Source organism: Capra hircus, chromosome 2, assembly GCF_001704415.2.
Source record: "Capra hircus breed San Clemente chromosome 2, ASM170441v1, whole genome shotgun sequence".
Classification (NCBI taxonomy): domain Eukaryota; kingdom Metazoa; phylum Chordata; class Mammalia; order Artiodactyla; family Bovidae; genus Capra; species Capra hircus.
Genome location: NC_030809.1, coordinates 15,926,023 through 15,948,965, shown reverse-complemented (window position 1 = coordinate 15,948,965; position 22,943 = coordinate 15,926,023). Strand labels below are relative to the sequence as shown.

Below are 22,943 nucleotides of genomic sequence, written 5' to 3'. Positions count from 1 at the left end.
GCATAGTCAATAAAGCAGGAGTAGATGTTTTTCTGGAATTCTCTTGCTTTTTTGACGATCCAACAGATGTTGGCAATTTGATCTCTCCTTTTCTAAATACAGCTTGAACATCTGGAAGTTCTCGGTTCACGTACTCTTGAAGCCCAGCAGAGAATTTTGAGCATTGCTTTGCTAGCATGTGAAATGAGTGCAATTGTGCAGTAGTTTGAACATTCTTTGGCATTGCCCTTTTCTGGGATTGGAATGAAAACTGACTTTTTCCAGTCCTGTGGCCACTGCTGAGTTTTCCAAATTTGCTGGCATATTAAGTGTAGCACTTTAACAGCATCATCTGTTAGGATTAGAAATAGCTCAGTTGGAATTCCATCACCTCCACTAGCTTTGTTCATAGTGATGCTTCCTAAGGCCCACTTGACTTTGCATTCCAGGATGTCTGGTTCTAGGTGTGTGATCACACCATCGTGGTTATTTGGGTCATTAAGATCTTTTCTGTACAGTCTGTGTATTCTTGCCACCTCTTCTTAATATCTTCTGCTTCTATTAGGTTCATACTGTTTCTGTCCTTTATTGTGCCCATCTGTGTATGAAATGTTCCCTTGGTGTCTCTAATTTTCTTGACGAGATCTCTAGTCTTTCCCTTTCTTTTGTTTTCCTCTATTTCTTTCCATGTTCGCTTTGGAAGACTTTATTTCTCCATACTATTCTTTGGAACTCTGCATTCTTATGGGTATATCTTTGCTTTTCTTCCTTGCCTTTTACTTCTCTTCTTTTCTTAGCCCTTTATAAGGCCTCCTGAGGCAACCATTTTGCCTTTTTGCATTTCTTTTTCTTGGGAATGGTTTGATCACCCCCTCCTGTACAGTGTCACGAACCTCCATCCATAGTTCTTCAGACACTCTATCAGATCTAATCCCTTGACTCTGTTTGTCACTTCCACTGTATAATTGTAAGGGATTTGATTTAGGTCATACTTGAGTTGCCTATTGGTTTTCTCTACTTTCTCCAATTTAAACCTGTATTTTGCACTAAGGTGTTCATGATCTGAGCCACAGTCAGCTCCTGGTCTTGTTTTTGCTGACTGTTTAGAGCTTCTCCCTCTTTGGCTGCAAAGAATATAATCAGTCTGATTTTGGTATTGACCATCTGGTGATATCCATTTGTAGAGTCATCTCTCTGTGTTGTTGGAAGAGAGTGTTTGCTATGACCAGTGAGTTCTCTTGGCAAAACTCTGTTAGCCTTTGCCCTGCTTCATTTGGTACTCTAAGGCCAAATTTGCCTGTTACTCCAGGTATCTAGGAAATGGCAACCCACTCCAGTGTTCTTGCCTGGAGAATCCCAGGGACGGGGGAGCCGGGTGGGCTGCCGTCCATGGGGTCACACAGAGTCGGACATGACTGAAGCGACTTAGCAGCAGCAGCAGCCAGGCATCTCTTTACTTGAACAACAACAATAAAGTTGGTTTTTAAGAGAATGGGCCAGACATTTTGATGTAACATTGAGTCATATTGTCCTAAAGCAACTGTTTCCATCTTTGCAGACAGTGAATGAAAGACAGAAATTACTTAGAACGTTGGAATATTTGAGCTCTAACAGATGAAAGTTACTTTCAGTATTCATATAAAATAAAATTTACAACCAAAATAAAAATATAAAACAGATCCTTCTGTTAGAGGAAAATATACAGTGTATAAATCGATTCTCTACTAGATTCTGCTTTTGTTTAGATCCTAAGACATGATGGATTTTAGAGTGGCAGCAGAATTTATAAGTAGGCAGCATATGATTCTTTCTGGGGCATCTAAGTTCTGAATGCATCTAAGTTTAATGCTGACCTGTTAGATTTTTATCTCCTGCAAGCTGTTCAGTCTATGCTGCTATCACATACATCTCAAGTGAATATCTGTAATAAATTATTTAAATATGGCACTTGAGAAATGTTTTCTGGAACTTAATAAAAATAAATATTAATTACTACTAATAGAAACTTGGAGTCATTGATCACAGTTGGAGGCCCTAATCAAAATATAATTCAAAATATAATTTCGTGTTTATGAGCCATGTTCCAATTTCAATGAACAATTCAAGATTCTTTGGACTTAGAGCCTGGTGAAAAAAAATTGCCAGAACACAAAGCAAGAATAAAATTAAATGAGATGAAAGACAAAGTGTTTTTTTCTTTAAATGTCAGCAAAGGGCTGATGATTGCAGTGACTTGTTCTGACACATACTAGGTCCATCATCACCTGCTTACTTTTGTCCTTTCCTTTCACCTTCTCACCCCAATGGAAGTGGATCCAGCACTCAGCACTAGTCTTTTTTAATTTTATTAATGTTACATTTATTAATATGATACAGTAACATTTTATATTGTTATTTTTTAAAACTTAATTTGACAACCAGGTGTCTAATTATTTTGTATTAAACAGCTTCTTACCAAGAATGGCACAACGTATAATACTTTCTTGTATTTTTTATGCAACTTTGCTTTGTTTTTGCAATGGTTTCTTTAGCAGATTTTCACCCAGTTCGTGGCCACAGTCATAATTGTGCTTATATACTTATCTATAAAGATAGAGCACAGGAAAATACTCTGAGAGCAGAATTAGTACAAAACAAGAAACTATGTTGAAATACATAGAAATAACATACGTGTGCATGATACAGATGGAAAAATCAGTGAGGATGACTCGGCAGACATTTACAAAACATTTGTTTTCGTCCAAACATAAGGCTCAGTGCAGAACTGTGAGCGCTAGTCTTCTTTTGGAAAATTTCTCTGTCTCTCAGGAGGCTGTTGTTCTCACTTAGTAGTCTTTCAGAAAGGGTTTGTGAGAATTATATTCCCTGAGTTCTTGCCTGTTAAAAAAAACCCAAAAACTTCATCTTTAAGTACACAAACTTCAATGATAATTTTCTGTATTAGTTTTTCCTGAGACATAGTATATCATGTCCGTAAAATTTCTTTGATTTCAGGGAAATAGTCTTAATGATATTTTTGAAAACGCTTTCTGTTTCATATATGTAGTTCCTTCCTTCAGGAATATGAATCATGCCAAAGTGTGTTCTCCTTCACCTGCCTTTCATATCTGTTTTCCCTAAAATCTTTTCACACTCTTTGTATATACTTTCTAATTTCATTTTTCCCCACTTCTTCCAGACTTTTCTCTGTGAGTCTTATTTTTTTCAAATAGTGTCAGTTCTTCATTAATTTTATTTTTCCTTTCTACTTATTTCCTATTTCCTAGACATAGTTAGAGAACTAGAAATCACACTAGTTTTTATTTCCTTTTGTGAAATTTATGTCTTATGCACTTGGATCTTTACTTTGAGCTGTTCTTTAGTGGTGATATTTTCATAAAATTTTTGAGTTCTTGCTAGCATCTGTGGTCAAATGAGTAATTTATGTGTCTGCATGCATGTAAACTATGTTTTATTCTTCTCCTATTTCTCTTGCCTGTTTCTTCCTTTTTACATGAAGTATTTTTTTTAATAGAACACCTGGAATGGCTCCTCTTCTGCCTCCCACTCCATCTTTAAATAATGAGTTCTTAGATTTTAGTGTTATATTTTAAAAGTTGGGTATTACAAAATGCCTTCTGTTCAGGCATTTAAGCCCTCCATTACAAGCATAAGATAATCAGTTTTGACCACTGCAACCTCACCAAATAGGAATAGGATGGCCACTGTGTTTTAAGGCGGCCTCACAAAAACTAAGACTCTTACCGCGTATCAGAATGTGTTTCTTTTCATATTCTCTAATAAATGCTATAAGATCTGCTTTGTTGTTTATGCTTCTCCCAGAAACTGTGTATGCTGTTGGATTATATGTATGGTTAATTATTTTACATAGTTTTTAATACTATGGGGAGAATCATGTGAAATTGTGTTTTCTAGGCAAAACAAGGTCAAATATATTGGTAATTTCATGCGTCTCAATATATGATTATCTTCTTTACATCATTACTTGCTACCCTTGGATCCTTATTTCTGAATCATCTCTCAGCTGACTTGAATTGCAAATAGTTTTTTTAGAAAATATTTTTTCGCTGTGTCTGGTCTTAGTTGAGGCAGAAATTCTTGACTACAAAATATTGAATGAGATAATATAATAAGCTTGAACAGTATTTGATAAATCTATGGATTATGATGCTTATATAGCCAGGGTGGGTAGAACAAATGAAGACATCAAGCCAAATCCAGAATTAGTGTTTCTTTTAATGGAGAAAGATTATTGCCCTCTCCATCAAAGGAGAGCTCAGTGAACTTCATCTGCCTTCACCAGGTTGGTGGGTCTTCCTGCCATGGCTCTGTATTAGAGGCTCAGAGTTGGACACAACTGAGCGATTTCACTTTCGCTTTTCACTTTTCATGCATTGGAGAAGGAAATGGCAACCCACTCCAGTGTTCTTGCCTGGAGAATCCCAGGGACGGGGGAGCCTGGTGGGCTGCCGTCTCTGGGGTCGCACAGAGTTGGACATGACTGAAGCGGCTTAGCAGCAAGTGTGGTGGCCTGGTTGGCATTGATGAGAGGAAGCTCATGTGTGGAGCTCATTTCCTGCTACCAGGTACTTTGTTCTGATGCCGGCTGAGCAAACACTGTAGTACCTGGGGAAGGGGGTTGGTTGACATTTTCAAGGTAGATCATCTTGCCCCCACAGTGAGAATCTTATGCTGCGCATTCTCATGGAACACAAATAGCTATGCTCTAGGCCCATTTCTCCATGTCTGTCCCTCAGATGTCTTTGTCACCAGTCCTCCAATCTTTCTTCTTTCAGGTCCCTATGCATCTGGCTAAACTTGTAGCCACTGCCCATCAGGCCATCTTTCCTCAGTCAAAGTAGACCATGGATGTATTGCTTCAAGTTCTACCTGCAGGGAGGAAGTTTCTGCTCCACTGTCTTTTCAGAGACCATCCCTTAGAATGGATATACTACCAGAGTCCACTTATGATTCGTGACAATGAAAGGTCAGTTGGAACTAGGCATTCAAGGTATTCAGACCTTTCTGCATCTTCCTGTATCTTGTATTTCCTAATCTTGTATTTCATATATATATATATGAAATATATATCATATAACATATATCTATATATACATATATAGATAAATATATATGGTTTGGTTCTCTTAAGGCTTACTCTTTCCTACTTTTCATGTAAGAGACTTAGTGAGACTCTGAATTTAATGATGGTAGTGATTTATCACCCTTGATTTTTGTTTATTTGCTGTCTTAGCCTGGAAGCTGCAATAGACTCAGAAAACTTTTTTGATATACGTAGGAAGTCACTGAGTTTCCATCTGAGCCTGAAATTAAGACTTTAGAGGTTGAGCACATAATTCTTTTGTTTCTATCCTCTTTTCAGGTTTTCCACATGTCTCACTGTTTCTGTGAGCTTTTGGTATCTTTCCAAAAAATTTCTTTTCAAACCAGAGTTAGTTTCTCATGCTTACACCAAGAACCAGACAAACATGTTCGTATTAGGAAATTGATGTAGAGAACAGAACCTTAGGAACTTTGAGAATAATTAATTCTTTAAGTGGGTTGGACGTAACTCATGTCCCACTTGATTTTCAAAATACTAATCAGTCTCCAAAATGTCCTTTAAACTTAAAAGGCATTGACAACAGGTTTCCCAGATCCTCAACAGGAACTTCATTCTAGTGAATGAGGATAATACACAGATAATAATGTTGTCATTTTGAAAATTAGTGAGACCTGAGTTTTTAACTATTTGGATCCTTGGTTGCAAAATAGGAGAAAACAACTGTGGTTGAAAAAGGAATTTATTAGAGGGATATTGAAGGGTTCGTAGTAACAGTGAGTCTTGAACATCCTGAGAAAGTTATGGGAAGGAACAAAGGCCAACCTGGAAAGCCAAGAACAAGGTCTAGCCATTGTCTTTATCAGGATTAGTTTGGCCACGATGGCAGTGGTTCTTACCACTGAAGACAGCATTGCTACTGGGCACTGCTACCAGCACTGCTTTCACTGGCAGCCCTGTAGCCACCATGAGTGAGTCCTAAGCACCCCTTTGTCTTTGTGTCACTGTCTTCCCATTCAAAGCCTTGAGCTGAAGCAGAGTCTTAAGTAGGAGGCTGCTCATTTCTGTAACGGGAATTATACTCCTTTGGCCCACTTACTCGCAGTGTGGAAGTCTTTCTAATTTGCATTCCTTTTCTTCATTTTCTTGCTTTATGGTTCTCACTGGGACTTTTGATACCATGTTTGGTACTATTGGTGAACAGTACCAACTGAACCAAAGAGAGTGAACTTGTTTTCTTCCTGATCTTGAGGAAAGCATTTAGACTTTCACTGTTAAATTGAGGATGTTCCTGTTCATTACTCATTTGCTGAGTGTTTTGATCATGAATAGACGTTGAATTTTGTCAAAAAATTTTTTTATTCTGTTAAGATGATTGTGTTTTTTCATTGTTTACTATCTGAGTAATTAAATAGATTAAATTTTTGAATGTCAGACAGATCTTGAATTATTTGGCCCTTTTATATATTGCTGAACTCTGTTTGGTAATATTTCATAAGAATTTTAAGTCTGGTTTTCATGAGGGATATTGATCTCATGAATCTTTTGCCTCATTTTGGTATCAGAGTAATTCTGGCTTCATAAAAATAGTTAGGAAGTGTTCCGTCCTATTCTATATTCTGAAAGAGTTTGTGTGAAATGAGTATTAATTCTTTTGTAAAGACTTGGCAGCATTATCCAGTGAAACCATTTGGGCCTGCATTTTGTCTTTGTGGAAACATTTTAAACTATGAATTTGGTTTCTTTAGTAGATGAAGGGATATATAGTGTTGGTATCTCCTTGACTAGCCTTAGGCAGTGTGTGTCTTTCATGGAATTTATCCATTTCATCCAGGTTATTTGATTTATTGGCCTAAAGTCATTTATAGTTCCATATGATTATTTTAATGCTCAAAAGATCTATAATAATGGTCCCTCTCTCATTCCTGACATTGGTAACTTATACCTTATTTTTCTTGATCAGTCTCACCAGAAACTTATCTATTTTATTTTCTTTTCAAAGAATCAGCTTTTGATTTTATTGGTTTTCTTTATTGTTTATTAATTTTCTAGTCATTGATTTTTATTTCTTTATTATTTCCTTCCTTCTGCTTACCTGGGATCTAATTTGCTTTTCTTTTTTCAGTTTTTTAAGAAAGAAGTTTAGTTCACTGACACATTTCTTTTGTGTGTGTGTGTGTGTGATAAAGTTTTATTAAAGTTTAAAGGAGATAGAGAAAGCTTCTGACATAGGCATCAGAAGGGGGCAGAAAGAGTGCCCGCTTGTTAGTGTTAGCAATGAAGTTATATACTCTCCAGTAAATCCAAAGAATGGAGGTTGTAAAAACCTCACCAGACCTACTCCCATAATTTGCATTTTAAGAGAATAGAATTAGCCAGAAGGTTTAATCCAGAGGCTGTCTTCAGGCAGAATACATTGTTGTTATATAATCCTTGTTTTGTAATATGAGCATTTAAAGCTGTAGAATTTCCTCAAAGCACTGCTTTAGCTGCATCTCACAAATATTGATATATTGTATTTCATTCAGTTCAAAATATTTTCTAATTCTCTATTTATTTCTTCCTTAACCCATGGGTTGTTTAATTTTCGTATATTTGTGAATCTACCAGATAGCTTTCTTTCATTTTTTTCCCATGTATTTTTGCTGTCTTTGGCTTTTTGATGTGATTTGTGGGCAATCACCACCTACCTTTGAGAAGAAGACACTGGTCTGAGCCACCATTGTATGTGAAATGCCCGCAGGCTGCCTCAAGCCTGTGCTGGTGGGCAGGTGTATATATCAGCAGTGGGCTGCTCTCTCTTGGCTGGCATATGAGAAGTGGGGCCAACCGTTCTACCACCACTGCCATGTTCCAGTATTGAGGCCGAAAATGTGTTAAAAGTCTGCATATAAGGCAACCACATCCCCAGTCCTCCTATACCACTGTGTACCTATGAACTCTAGTAGCCAGGCATCTACCCTTATATAAGGAAATGGAATCTTCTTCAAAGAAGTCAAATGGTCCCAGAGAAGGCCCTAATGCCAAAGTTAAACTCCTTGCAGGAATTACTGAAGTTAGATTCCTAGGTCACCCTAGTAGATGAATAGACCTGTGCAGTGGAGGAGGTAGCCAACTCTGGTCTCCTCAACTCTCTCAACGAAGGCAGCTGATTTAAGACTCATGTTGTATTTCCTATTGACTATCAGCATTCACCACTTAACTTTAGGCTTGGCTGTATGTGGCATGCCAGTATTTACAAGAATGGAGAGTTATCAGTTTTGGTGTATGTGTAGATGACCCACAGATAAAGAGTAAGATCAGCCCTCTAAAAGATGGAACCCTACGCATAGTGACAGGACTGTCCTGTTCAATAGAGTCTTATTTTTAATGGACCAGGACACTAAAATGTGAATGATCATTTGCTGGGTGACTGGATTAAAGATAATTTCAGTTTTCTTCTTGTTGTATTTCTATCTTTTCTATTAACAACTTCTCTAAAGTGAATATATATAGCTTTTGTGTTCAGACAAAATGTCTTAAACCATTAAGGCAAAAATTAGTAGAATTGTGAAATAAACGAAAACATCAGATCTGATCTAGTGAGCATGACGTAAGGTGTAGTCAGTGTGAAACTAGTGATTTAACAGCAAACTGGGTTGATCAGAGTTGTCTCTGAAGGCGTTTACAAGAGAAGTAATTGACAAAAGCTTTCACTTCTCCACGAAGAACAACTGCAGGAGTCACACAGACGGTTGTCTGGCCCTTCTCCGTGGGTCAGCATTCCTGAGGAAAGGTAACAGTACACTGTAATCACGGCGTTAACAAGACAAGAGTATCCTAAGCTCTTCAGCTTGGCCCCCTGTTCATCCACTGGTGATGGTGTTCCTGCTGGGGCAGGGACAGGAGAGTCTGAAAGACAACCTTAACTTAAGAGAGGAGGCAGGTTGCCCGCGTTCCATTACTGACACAGTCTTTCCTGTCCGTCCTGTACACAGGCAGCTGGCGAAGAGTCTTGGGCAGGCTGGCGAAATCGAGCCTGAAACAGAAGGGATACTTACAGAATATGGTGTGGATTTCTCTGATTTCTCTTCAGAAGTTTTAGAATGCCTCCCTCAAGGCCTGCCTTGGACAGTTCCACCAGAGGAACTCAGCAGGAGAAGAGATTTAAGGTAAATATCTGAAACCCTTTAAAGAACGACACGTTTTCTACCTTTCTGTCTTCTGACTTAACTTTCTGAGGAGCTGGCCTCAGGTGTTGCCATCTTTCCACCAACACTCAAGTGCTCGTGTACCAGAGGTTGGCCAGTGATGCCTTGTGAGCTAAACCTAGCCTATTGCCTGTTTACTCACAGCCTTGAGCTAAGAAGGCTTCCTAGGTGGCTCAGTGGTAAACAATCCACCTGCCAATGCAGGAGACACCAGAGAGGTGGGATCCAACCCCGGGTCGGAAAGATCCCCTGGAGAGGGAAATGGCAACCCCACTCCAGTACTCTTGCCTGGGAAATCCCATGGACAGAGGAGCCTGGCGGGCCACAGCCCATGGAGCTGCAAAGAGTCAGGCATGACTGAGCGCACTTGCATGCACTTGTGAGCTAAGAATGGTTTTTATATTTTTTCATGGTTGAAAAAAATTGAAACAATAATTTTTTATGAAAATTATATAAAATTCAAATTTCAGCATTCATAAAGTTGTCCTGAAACTTAGCCATGCTTATTTGATTATATATTGTCTTTGGCTGTTTTTTTGCAATACAATAGCAGGGTTGAATAGTTGCAACAGAGGCCATATGGCCTGCAAAGCCTAAGATATTTGCTGTCTAGCCCTTTATTGAAAATGTGTGCTGACTCTTCTTCTAGACCATTCTTACTTCAGTGGGTACACTTGCCACCTTCTTTTCTCATTGCTAAGCCCCATAGGTCTGGTCCAATAAATACAGTGTTATCTTGTTAGAAGTGCCCTCCTTTATATGGGCCTCTTCAGGCACAGAGCAAAGGATTCAAGACTTCTGTGCTTGGAGCTTCACTTTAAAGCTTTACTTTTAGGTCTGGAATTTGTTGGAAAGTACTTTTGTGGTATTTTTTTAAACAACATCTTCTTTGAAGATGTTTCTTCATTGTGGGATGTTAGTTCTTTTCTGATATTTCTCTTCAGAATTTGGTTTCAGTGCTGGCATTCATTTTGGATGCCACATGGAGATATTCAGAACCAAGAAACTTTTCATACAACCCACTGAGGCCGTAGAAGGTTTTTTGCTAAGGTCATCCCGTGTCAGAGTCTTTTCCACCACCACACTTGCTCACTTCATGTAGCTGAACTTACGATACCTTAAGCTTGTGGTGCCCATTACTCCACCTAGTTTGAGAATCCTCCTTTCCAGCTCCCTCTTGCTTTTGTATCTTTTAGGAATTTACTTCTTTTTTTTTTTTCCTTTTCTTGCCAAGGGTAGGCAAGGAAAAGGAGTTGATGGTTCCCTTTCCTACTTGTTAGTGGCTCATATGGAACACACATTATATTTGAAGTCAGCTTTCAGCAGTAACCATTGTTCATAGAACTGCTTCTGGTCAGTTATCTGGTCAAGGATTTTGGGATCCTGAGGCCATAATCTTATTATTCTCTCTGAACCTTCTTATTCTCATATATAAATGGAGGGACTTATTTTCTGAGATCTTTTCCTAAATATAGGAATCTATTAAAAAATTAATAAGAAAAAGATAGAATGGATGACTGAATTTTCTTGTTTGAAATGTAAGTTAGTAGAGCTAATCCTCTGTAGCTATCGACATTTTAAATGTACCTACCCTTTCAATTCATGCTATTCAAGGAAGTATATTAGGGTACATGTACATGAATGTTTGTTGCTACCTTATTGTAAAAGTGACACTGCTGATGTCCACTAGTAAAGGAATGGTTACATAACCTATGTCATATCAATAAGCTAGCATTCTCTGCCACTGTAAAAAAGAAGCTAGACCCATGTGGACTTTCCTAAAAGAATGGCCATCATATATTGCAAAGCGAAAGAAGCAAGTTTCAGAACAGTAAGAATATGAGCCTAGTTTTTAATAGTCAAATTATATAAAAACTATGTAAATGTATAATATACATGTATACATAAAAGTATATATATATTAAAAAAAAAAAAGTCCTGGAAGGAAACATCAATCTGCCGACAGTGATTATTGTGCATGGACTCAGTGAAGTGGTAGGAGGTATGGAGGCAGTGTTTCACTTTTCATTTTATAAATTGCCCTATTATTCAGGTTATTTAAACAAGTAACCTTTATAACTTTGTAAAATTATGAAAGGAAATATCAGAAGAGAGAGGTGCTCAGTCTTTCCAAGCCTGACTCCTAGTGTGCAGGTAAATGACAAGTCATGCTAATAGTCCCCGCAGCCAGTATTGCTAATTCCCCTCTCATGGCCCCACATTATCTTTTCCTTTGGCCTCTTGTTACCTTCCGAGTTAGACCACAGACTAGGAGGTCTTGCTCTGCAGAAGGCTTCTGTTAAAATATACCTATGTGTCCTGCAAAAGGATCCAAAGATTCAGGGAGCCTGTGGAATGCTCTCTGCCGTTAGCATAGTAACAGGGATTCTTTTTTTTCACTTTTGTAAATATCATTTTTGCCTATCATATCTTTTTTAAATTTTTTATTTATTTATTTTAATTGGAGGATAATTACTTAACAGTATTGTGATGGTTTTTGCCATACATCAACATGAATTGTTACAGGTATACATGTGTCCCCACCCCAAACCCCCCTCCCACCTCCCTTCCCACCCTATCCCTATGGATTGTCCTAGAACACCAGCTTTGGGTGCCCTGCTTCATGCATTGAACTTGCAGTGGTCGTCTGTTTTACATATGGTAATATACATGTTTCAGTACTATTCTCTGATATCATCCCACCCTTGCCTTCTCCCACTGAGTCCAAAAGTTTGTTCTTTATGTCAGTAACAGGGTTTTTTTTTTAAAAAAAAAAAAAAAAAAACACTTTAAAACTTCCAGGAGGTTTTTACCTGTCCATTATCCTCTAGAGTTATTTTTCTAAAATTCAAATCTTATTCTTTTGCTTTTACTCCTTTGGCTTAAAATCTTTCACCTGCTTGTGATGCCTAAAGTGGTAACCTCTAAACTTTGTTGGACATGCATTTCCTGTAACTTCTGTGCCTGTATTCTAAAATTACAAGTGTATGTACTACTTCACTAATTTATTATGTTATTAACATACATAAAAGTGGAAAAATAAGAATGAAACAAATTTTAATGTATTTTATTTTACTTTAAAATGGTAGAGAAAGATGTTCATATTATCATTAATCTTTTGGTGAAAGCAATGTGATTGAATATTTTATTTTTTTATTTTGCTTGAGCAACTTGCAATATGGAAATACAAAGGTCTGAGTGTTAGTTTTTTGTATTTTGATACTTAGTTTTGGTTTTAATGGTTATCATAACTGAAAAAGATGCATCATATCTTAGGAAGAAATGAGCTGAACTCACTAATCATGATACTCATTTTTCAATCCTATTCACTGATCATATTCAGATTCATTTTGAAATCCATCTAATAGACTTCTGCCTTTCATGATGTCAGTCCTTTCTTGTGGGCAAATTGAAAGGTGCTACATTTTTAGAGTTTTTAAAAATGGTTTCATTATCTTCAATTATTTTGCAGTTGGCATCTTTAAAAACTAGTTATAAAATTACATGAGAAAATTTAAGTGTACAGATATGAGCAATTTGGTAGCTTATAAGATTAGGTCATTTTAGGTCCCCAAATTGTGTAATAATGAAACATTTCACAACATCCATTTTTAGAATTTTATATTAAAAACTTGAGTTTCTTGTTTTATTTTGCTTTCAAAAGGCAATAACTTTTAAAAATCATTGTTAAAAGATCACATTTACTTGAAGGGAGAGATTAAGTGTAAATTTTTTTCCAAGTATCTGCTAGGGAACATATGATTGACAGTCATTGTTTTGAAATCATAATGTGGCTGATGATGAATTCATGTTAGGAGCAGAAGAAAATGTCAGCTTTGCTATTTTCATGGTATTAGTGCTATTACTATTATTAGTTTAATATTATCTTCAATCTGGATCTTTGCAATAGTCTTTTTTTAGCCACGTACCTATTTTGTAAGGATTAACTTTGCTAAAACCATAAATCCATGGTACTGGACATGTGTCATTACCCACTGTTCATAGTTGGCTGAAAATAAAATAACCAGCAAACGTGCCAGTATCGTTGCCTTTTGTGTTTTGGAACACCTGAGGGTCACCTCATTTACCACCTGATCCACACATCTTGTGAGTACGCCAGGGTTCATGTGTTTATGTAGCCACAGTAAATAATTTCTTATTTTTTTACAATAAAAAATAGAGAAGTACTTAGTATGCTGAAGCGTTTGGATCTGATTACCTTTTCCTCTCTTTGATTGGTCTTGTAATAAATTTATTTCATTTTTCTATCAGTCAACAAATATTTATTGAACACCATCCACGGGCAGTAGAAATTCAACATGAGTAAAAGTAGATAATGGTTTCTGTTCTTGTGGAACTCTGTCTTGGAGCAATAGTCAAATATGGAATTATAATGGAAGAGAGATACTTGGTACAAGAATTTATAATACTGTTATTTCTTCTGCTCAGAAGTTCAGTACCCTCAAAGAGGTTTTGCCAATATTTTTCTAGGAAAGTCAAAAGAACTAGGAATGAATCCTAATATACCCTAAGAAACATGCTATGAATAAATAATACATATTCTGTAAACTCCTAAATCAAACTTTTTTCCTTTTCCTCTCTTCTTCTCTCTATGGCAGTTTAGTCGCTAAACTGTGTTTGACTCTTGCGACTCCATGGACTGTAGCCCACCAGGCTCCTCTGTCCATGGGATTCTCCAGGCAAGAGTACTGGAGTGGTTTGCCATTTCTTTCTCCAGGGTATCTTGCCGACCCAGGAATCAAACCTGGGTCTCCTGCGTTGCACTCAGACTCTTTACCAACTGAGCTATGAGGGAAGCCTCTTGTGTTTATATATATTATATATATATATAATATATGTGTACATATAATATATACCAAGTATACTAAATCAGTCACCGGAAATGCAAAGGCAAGTAAGGCCCAGCCCTTGTTCTTCATGACTTTACTGTTCGCAAGAAGGCAGATTTATACTCAGATAAATTACAGCAGAGAATGGCAAGCCCAACCATATCCGTATGAACAAATTGCCAATGTCATTGGTGCTAGAGCTGAGATCTGAGAAATGAGCAGGCATTTCTAGAACTAGAGTGACTAAGTAGTCTTCAGTTTAGTGGCAGGCTGTGGCTGCAGAAAGGGTGGGGTGTTCCCTTAAGCCTCCCAGATCTACTGTAACAGGGCTCACAACTCCTATGGTTTTGATGGCTTCTTGACCCCCTCTGCTGGGCCGCCCTGCTGTGGAGCCTGTGATGTTGCCCTGGCTCTAGCTACGTAAGGACTTCTACATACCCGTTTAGGTTTGGTATTTGAACAATTATATTTGGAACAGGAAAGTTCCATCAATCTTTAAACCTCATAATCCAATTATGTCAGTAAAATTCCAGTTTTTTAGTCCAGTGGAATTGGGGTAATATTTTGCAAACTGAAGTTGAGAGAAATAGTGTTTATTTTGAAAAGAAAAATGGATGGTTAGCAATTTTCAAGAAGGAAGGCTGGTGTGAACTCCTAGGAGGAATCTGGCCCTTCTGATTGGGAGCACCATTTTTCTGGACCTTGGGCTTCAGTCTCTGGAGAATTGGTGCTTGCATGGCCTAACCTGCAGCTTTCCTTAGCAGGGCATTTGAGGTTAAAAAAAAAAAAAAAAAGCAACACCAATACTGCAAGCTTTTGGGGATCAGGAGGAGAATATATCCAAGGAAACTGCTTAAAGGGTGTTGCACCAGAAGCCCAAGAAACCCCAAGGTTATTTCTGAGACTGGCTCCAATTATTTCCAATTTCATTCATATTGTTTTGCTTCCTTTGTTGCTAAACTGAAACCAAAGCTTAAAAGCTTAATTAAAGTAGAAAGTGAAAACCTAAATTATTGGAGGGGGAAAATACCATGCTAAACTGATTTTTATACTTCAGTAGTAGTGTAGAAGTTTGGATCATGTCACTTTTCAGTAAAACCATGAGCTTCCTTGAAGTGGAGGTGATTTCTATAGTTTTTCACAGCAGAACTTGTGGATATCTATTTCTTTACTATTCTCTCAATAAAAAGGAAGCCCAGTGACCTCCACTGGACCATTACAAATGCAAAACTTGGCACTTAAAATTGCTTGCTCTAAATTTTCCAATTGCTTTCCCTTTTTTTTTTCCATTTAATGTCGTTCTGCCAACTAGTGATTTTATTATTATAAACAGGACATTGTATTCACTTTTAAGAAGAAATATGAAGCTGGAGGTAAAATTACAAACTGCACCTTCTCAGCTGCCAAAATAGAAAACAATGAGCTAAAAATACTGAGCACAGAAAGGGTGTTGTGGTGAGAAATATTGAAATATCTTCAGGATGGAACTGTTCCAGATAGACAGAAATTTCCTCTCACTCCAGGTAAAACCAACCTTGAAATAGCAACTTGAAAGGAGAGACATATAATACTAACCTCTTTCAGGTCAAGCCTCTTGTGGGAAAGCTTTCAAACATAACTAACATTAAATGACTAATAATCTTGCTGTTTATCAGGAAGTCCAGTCTGATTAAATTGCCATTTAGAAAAGGTCCCTCTGGTGAGGGAGTGTGGCAGCATAGAAAGAGCACTGGAAGTCAGGGACTAGCTGGGTGACCTTGGGAAAATCAGTTACATTTGGGGAAACAGTGAGCACAGATGAAACTGAAGTTTCATCTTCGGTAAAACGGATTATTTGACCAAGTTAGGTTTTCCAAAAGGTGTTGGTAGGCTGCAAGTTCTTTGGGATTTTAATATGTGCTATGGAGAAAAAAGATCCCGTGGCCATCCTGTTTTGGGAAACATTGGGTTAATACATTTCTTACAGTATTTTTTTGTGTGGATCATCTCGTGAAACTGGTGTTCCTTAGTATACACTATGAAATTGCTGAACTAAATATCTCACAACGTAATCGGTCTAATGCTGTGTGACTGTATTTGGGATGTCCTTTCTGAATTATTCAGAGCAAACTTCTTGGATTTGAAAGAAAGTGGTATTCCACTGGTGATTATCTGCCACATTTATCTGACAAATATTGACTGTGCTTCACTGTGGGCAACAGAAGGGATTCAGGAACTGTGCTTTAAAGCACTCTCAGCTCTTCCATTGCCAAGGGAACCCCTTCTTCTCTTGCCTGGTGGGAAGCAAAGTTTAACTGTGTTAACTGCTTAGTTGTCTCCTACTGTTGCAACCCCATGGACTGTAGCCTGCCAGGCTCCTCTGTCCAGGGAGTTTCCCAAGTGAGAATACCAGAGTGGATTGCCTTTTCCTTCTCCAGGGCATCTTCCTGACCCAGGGGATTGAACCTGGGTCTCCTGCATTGCAGGTAGACCCTTTACCGTCTAAACCACCAGGAAGCCTGGAGAAAGCTGTCATTGTCATTTGAAACAGCCATGCTATTCCCTTCATATAAATCCTAACTCACTGTTTATGAAAATACATGAAACTCATAGATAGGAACAAAGATGAATGGGTCTGAAAGTGGATCCACAAGTGGGTATTCTTAACTACAAGTACTTCAGTAGTTTGTTAACATAAAATTTATGTTGATAAGTAGCGCTAAATCTCAAAGGAAATAAATAGCCAAAGATTAGTAGATTTTATCTGAACAAGTAGAAAAATGCCTGTTGACAGAGAAGACAGTATTTGAACTTATACTCAGAAATAATTTTGTACCATTTTGCAAATATGAATGCATAGGAAAGATGATTAATTTCTATACATTTTAAATACATAAAATTTGTTTGGAAGTTATACTGTAATGATTAAAAATTATTTTTATGTGGGTGGCTGAGGATTTAGAGTAAACTAGTAGGATTTAGGGATAATTAAATGTCAGAGTGGCAAAGTCTCTGAAATGTTTTTTATATTGAGATATTCAAATACCATAAAATTCATCTTTTTAATGTACAATTCAACAATTTCTTGGATATTCTTAAAATTATGCAACCATCACCACTAATTTCAGAACACTTTCACCCCTTGCAAAAGAAATCCTAGACTTACTGGCAGTTGGTTCCTATTCTCTCTCCACCCTAACTCCTAGCAACCGTTAATCTACATTCTGTCTCTATGAATTTCCCTATTCTGGACATTTCATATAAGTAGATTCATGTAATAAGTGGCCTTTGTATCTGGCTTCTTTTACTTGGCATAATGTTTTCAAGGTTCACCTGTCCTGTAGCATGTGTCAATATTTCAACCCTTTTTATGGATGAATAGTATTCCACTGCATAGATAAACCAAATTTTGCTTACCCATTTGTTGATGGACATTTAGGGTGTTTCTAGTTTTTTGGGGGGGTGTTTCTAGTTTTTAATGGTTATAAATAATGCTGCTGTGAATATTTGTGTACAGATTTTTGTGTGGACCTATGTTTTCAATTCTTTTGAGTGTATACCTAGGAGAGGTTCATGTTGTCACTTTATATTTAACCTTTTGAGTAACTCAAACTTTTTTCCAAAGTGACTGCACAGCTTTACATTCCTACTAGCAGTCTGTGAGTGTCCTAATAGCTCCAAGTTTTCACCAACACTTGTTATCTGTATTTGCAATTATAGTGATTCATACAGGTATGGAATAGTAGCTCTTTGACAGTATCTTGCTGATAACATTCACTGGGTGGATTGATTCTATTATCATTATAAACTGTCCTTTTTGTCTCTAGTAACAGTTTTTATCCTGAAATCTATTTTGCTATTAGTTTAGGTACTCCACTCTTTTTGATTATTGTTTGCATGTGTATCTATATCAAAAAGGTATAGCTATATCTCTTCCATTTTAAAAGATATAAGTGAGAAATAGATTTAAGGGACTAGATCTGATAGACAGAGTGCCCAATGAACTGTGGATGGAGGTTCATAACATTGTACAGGAGACAGGAATCAAGACGATCCCCAAGAAAAAGAAATGCAAAAAAGCAAAATGGCTGTCTGAGGAAGCCTTACAAATAGCTGTGAAAAGAAGAGAAGCCAAAAGCAAAGGAGAAAAAGAAAGATATACTCATTTGAACACAGAGTTCCAAAGAAAAGCAAGGAGAGATAAGAAAGCCTTCCTCAGCAATCAATGCAAAGAAATAGAGGAAAACAATAGAATGGGAAAGATTAGAGATCTCCTCAAGAAAATCAGATACCGGGGGAACATTTCATGCAAAAATGGGCTCGGTAAAGGACAGAAATGGTCTGGACCTTACAGAAGGAGAAGATATTAAGAAGAGGTGGCAAGAATACACGGAAGAACTGTACAAAAAAGATCTTCACAAACCAGATAATCATGAAGGTGTGATCACTCACACTCACCTAGAGCCAGACATCCTAGAATGTGAAGTCAAGTGGGCCTTGGAAAGCAGCACTACGAATAAAGCTAGTGGAGGTGATGGAATTCCAGTTGAGCTATTTCAAATCCTAAAAGATGATGCTGTGAAAGTGCTGCAGTCAATATGCTGGCAAATTTGGAAAACTCAGCAGTGGCCACAGGACTGGCAAAGGTCAGTTTTCATTCCAATCCCAAAGAAAGGCAATGCCAAAGAATGCTCAAACTACTGCACAATTGCACTCATCTCACACACTAGTAAAGTAATGCTCAAAATTCTCCAAGTCAGGCTTCAGCAGTACGTGAATTGTGAAGTTCCAGATGTTCAAGCTGGTTTTAGAAAAGGTAGAGGAACCAGAGATCAAATTGCCAACATTCGCTGGATCATTGACAAACAAGAAAGAAAGTTCCATAAAAACATCTATTTCTGCTTTATTGACTATGCCAAAGCCTTTGACTGTGTGGATCACAACAAACTGTGGAAAATTCTGAAGGAGATGGGAATACCAGACCACCTGACCTGCCTCTTGAGAAACCTGTATGCAGACCAGGAAACAACAGTTAGAACTAGACCTGAACAACAGACTGGTTCCAAATAGGAAAAGGAGTATGTCAAGGCTGTATATTGTCACCCTGCTTACTTATATGCAGAGTACATCATGAGAAATGCTGGGCTGGAAGAAACAGAAGCTGGAATCAAGACTGCTGGGAGAGAAATCAATAACCTCAGATATGCAGATGACACCACCCTTATGACAGAAAGTGAAGAGGAACTAATGAGCCTCTTGATGCAAGTGAAAGAGAGTGAAAAAGTTGGTTTAAAGCTCAACATTCAGAAAACTAGGATCATGGCATCCAGTCCCATCACATCATGGCAAGTAGATGGGCAAACAGTGGAAACAGTGGCTGACTTTATTTTTTGGGGCTCCAAAATCACTGCAGATGATGATCGCAGCCGTGAAATTAAAAGACGCTTACTCCTTGGAAGGAAAGTTATGACCAACCTAGACAGCATAGTAAAAAGCAGAGACGTTGCTTTGTCAACAAAGATCCGTCTAGTCAAGGCTATGGTTTTTCCAATGGTCATGTATGGATGTGAGAGTTGGACTATAAAGAAAGCTGAGTGCTGAAGAATTGATGCTTTGAACTGTGGTGTTGGAGAAGACTCTTGAGAGTCCCTTGGACTGCAAGGAGATCCAACCAGTCCATCCTAAAGGAAATCAGTCCTGGGTGTTCATTGGAAGGACTGATGTTGAAGCTGAAATGCCAATACTTGGGCCACCTCATGCGAAGAGTTGACTCATTTGAAAAGACCCTGATGCTGGGAAAGATTGAGGGGAGGAGGAGAAGGGGACGACAGAGGATGAGATGGTTGGATGGCATCACTGACTCAATGGACATGGGTTTGGGTAGACTCTGGGAGTTGGTGATGGACAGGGAGGCCTGGCATATTGTGGTTCATGGGTTCGCAAAGAGTCGGACACGACTGAGTGACTGAACTGAACTAATGTATGAACTCTGAAAATCATCTCCCTATCTCCCTAAGGTTTGTTATTGTTACTGTTTTATTGCCCTTTGTGACTTCACTGAACTAATTCTAATTGTGTAGAGTCTGTATTCTCTGTTGTGTGAAGTCACAAAAATTTTTGCTTTGCTAGCTTAATGGTCAGCTAATGAATGAACGGAGATTTTGTTAAATGCTTTGAACCAATAGTGTCCTAGCCTTTGCTGAGAGCCTCTGTGCATGTATTGATAGGGTCATACCTCCAATGTTCAGACGTGCACTTTACAGCTCTGCCTTAGTCTTCACTTCCTGCTGTGCAGAGCTTCAAGGTCAACCAGAGGTGAGAGCTTAAGTCCTTTTCTGGTGTCTCTTGGCATGTACACAGCCTTATGCATGTGTGCAGCTGTCTCAACCCCTAGGAATATGTCAAGTCTTTGCAACGACCCCTGGGGAGTCCTTTAACTTTTTTGGTTAGCTGTATTTTCCAGCTGTTACTGCTATCTCAGAAATCTGTGATGTTAAATAATTGCTGCTGACTGTTTTTAGCAAGCACCTCTGAGGCTATAAGGCTTTTTGCATAGGAGTTAGATATGAGTCAGGTCAAAGTAACATGAATGGGGTTTTTCAGGGAACTGCCAGACAACTCCCAAAATGACAAGAATGCAGATTTTGGTGAGCTTTTGAACCTGTTCTGTCCCCTCCAGTGGCTGCTAGGCTGTTGGTTTTCACCAGAATTAGAAAGATGTTGGGTTTTCAAGGCTACCTCAGAGCTGAGGAGAGGGCCATGGGAATAAGGCAAGTAAAAACCATACAGAGCTCACTGTTCTAATTGAAATTCATCTATTTCTCTTGAATAAATGTACATCAGATTTTTGTAGGCTTCTGGTTAATTTCTGGAATTAAGAAAAAGTTCGTTTTAACCATTTCACCAGTTACTAAAGCTTGTGTGGAGAGGCCCATACTCTGCCAGCCCCAGTGCTCTCATTCTCAAGTCTCTTCACTCCTTATGCCAGGGATGGGGCGAAAAGGAGGCAACTTCCAGCACAAGGTGTTGAGAAAGACGCAAACCCGCACTGAAGATAACAGAGAGGAGAGAAAGAATTTGAAAATGAGGGCCATGAGAAGTAAATGATTGTATGGGCAAATCATTCTTAACATTTAGAAATGTTGGACAGCTTGACATCTATATCAGTGGAGTGAAATTAACAATTTTACTGATAATAGGAAAAGAGGGGGATAAATTTCTTAGCTTTCTATGCAGTATCTTGTTCTGTACTTAACCCGTCATCTTTCCCCAAACATTTAACTCCGCGGTAGTTCTGTATCTTGCCCTTGCCCTGTACTGCATTTCATCCATTTTTCAGGACCCATCTTCACTACTGTGAATCTTTCAACATCTCACTCTGAAAGTATTAGTCATGCCCCATTCTTCTTTCCCTTGACCATTTGTTCATACCTATGTTATAACACTTGCCATACTATATTTCTAATTTACCTGTGTACAGCTCTCTCTTTCTGATGGAGAGCAGTGTCCTCAAGAACAAGGATTAGATGTTACTTGCCTTTCTGTTTCTAGAAACTAATTGGTATATAATAAACCATATATGTATATATATATGTATAAGATAAGGGAGAAAAAGACAAAAAGAGTTTTATATAGAAGTTTGCAGAATGTGTTAATGTATTCAGAACTGAACTGAATGTGTTTTTAAGCAAGAGTAGGAATCATTCCTATTTCTTTTTGATATTCCTTGGCAAAAATATAGATAAAACACAGTCCAGTGCATTTAAAAAAGAAGTTGTTAAGATGTTTTCCTATCTGATTTTAACACTAAAGAGTAAAGTGTTAAAATTACTGTAATAAAATAAGGCACAACTTCTATTTCTGACAAAGATGGAGTAAACGCATTCTTCCTGGCTCTTTGTGTTAACAGCTATAAACATGGGACATAACACAACAAACACGTATAGGAAGATTCTGAAAGGAGGGGAAGAGAAGGTGGATTGCCTAGGGGGTCTCAGGACTCGAGGGCCAGCATGCCAGTGATCCCCCGGTTTTCTTATTGTCTCCTACATATCCTAAATAGGGTACTGTGGAGATTGCCAACCTGGAATGGCCAAAAAGCACAGGAAAAGCCATCTCCAAGAGAAACCTTTCTGTTCTAGCCAAAAGACAAAGAAAAGGGTGGTCTAAAACAGAAAAGCTTTTTAGCAGTGCTCACCATACTCCAACCAAATGCCAGTGGAAAAGACACACACACACACACCGTGGTTTCTGTGGGCCTGGGCACAGTGTTAAGTCTACACCCCGCCCCATCGTATCTCATGAAATCATGCCGCAGTGCTCCAATTGCTCCCTCCCTCCGCCCCACTTGGTGATGTCTGTGGAGCCATGCAGGGACTTTATTCTGCCTGCCACATTGCAGGTGATGCTGATTTCTGCTTAGGGAGATGTCTGCGGATCTGAGCAGGGGCCTAATCTTCCCTCCCCTGCCCAGGAGAAGTGGTTGGCGGTGCTCTAATTCCCCTCCCAGAGTGGTGTCAGTGAAACTAAGCATGCAGCCGTTCTTCCTTCCCCTCCTAAGTGGAAGCAGGCATGCTCCAATTCCCTAACTGTGATAGTGTCACTGGGGCCAAGCAGGGAGCTCACCTGTTCCCATCCAGTGGAAGCAGACTATTCTGTTTCCCCGACATGGGTAGAACTGACAGAACCGAGAGTGGAGCTGACCTGTCTGCTGTCCAGTAAAAGGAAGCATTTTCCCACTGTCCCCTGAGAGCGCTATCAGCAGCTTCCAGTGATGAGATGAGCCTCCATTCCTGCCTGGCAGCAAAGAGACTATTGGTCAGGGCCACTCACCATAACATCCTTGCCTGGTGTCAGTGGAGCTCAGGGCAAGCTGAGCCTCTG

General features: G+C 38.5%; 1 protein-coding gene across 5 annotated transcripts in view; it reads left to right on the top strand.

Annotated features, from left to right (window-relative positions):
* The window catches only part of DIS3L2 (DIS3 like 3'-5' exoribonuclease 2), a 358,364-nt gene that overhangs the window by 158,634 nt on the left and 176,787 nt on the right, over positions 1-22,943 (top strand). For 4 of the 5 annotated variants that reach the window (XM_018058183.1, XM_018058187.1, XM_018058188.1 and 1 more), the window contains exon 9: positions 9,019-9,192. In XM_018058183.1, coding sequence (XP_017913672.1) covers positions 9,019-9,192 — 174 coding nt within the window. Of the gene's footprint in view, positions 1-4,775; positions 4,967-9,018; positions 9,193-22,943 lie in introns of those variants that run through there. The other variant, XR_001919121.1, reaches the window with a different exon arrangement.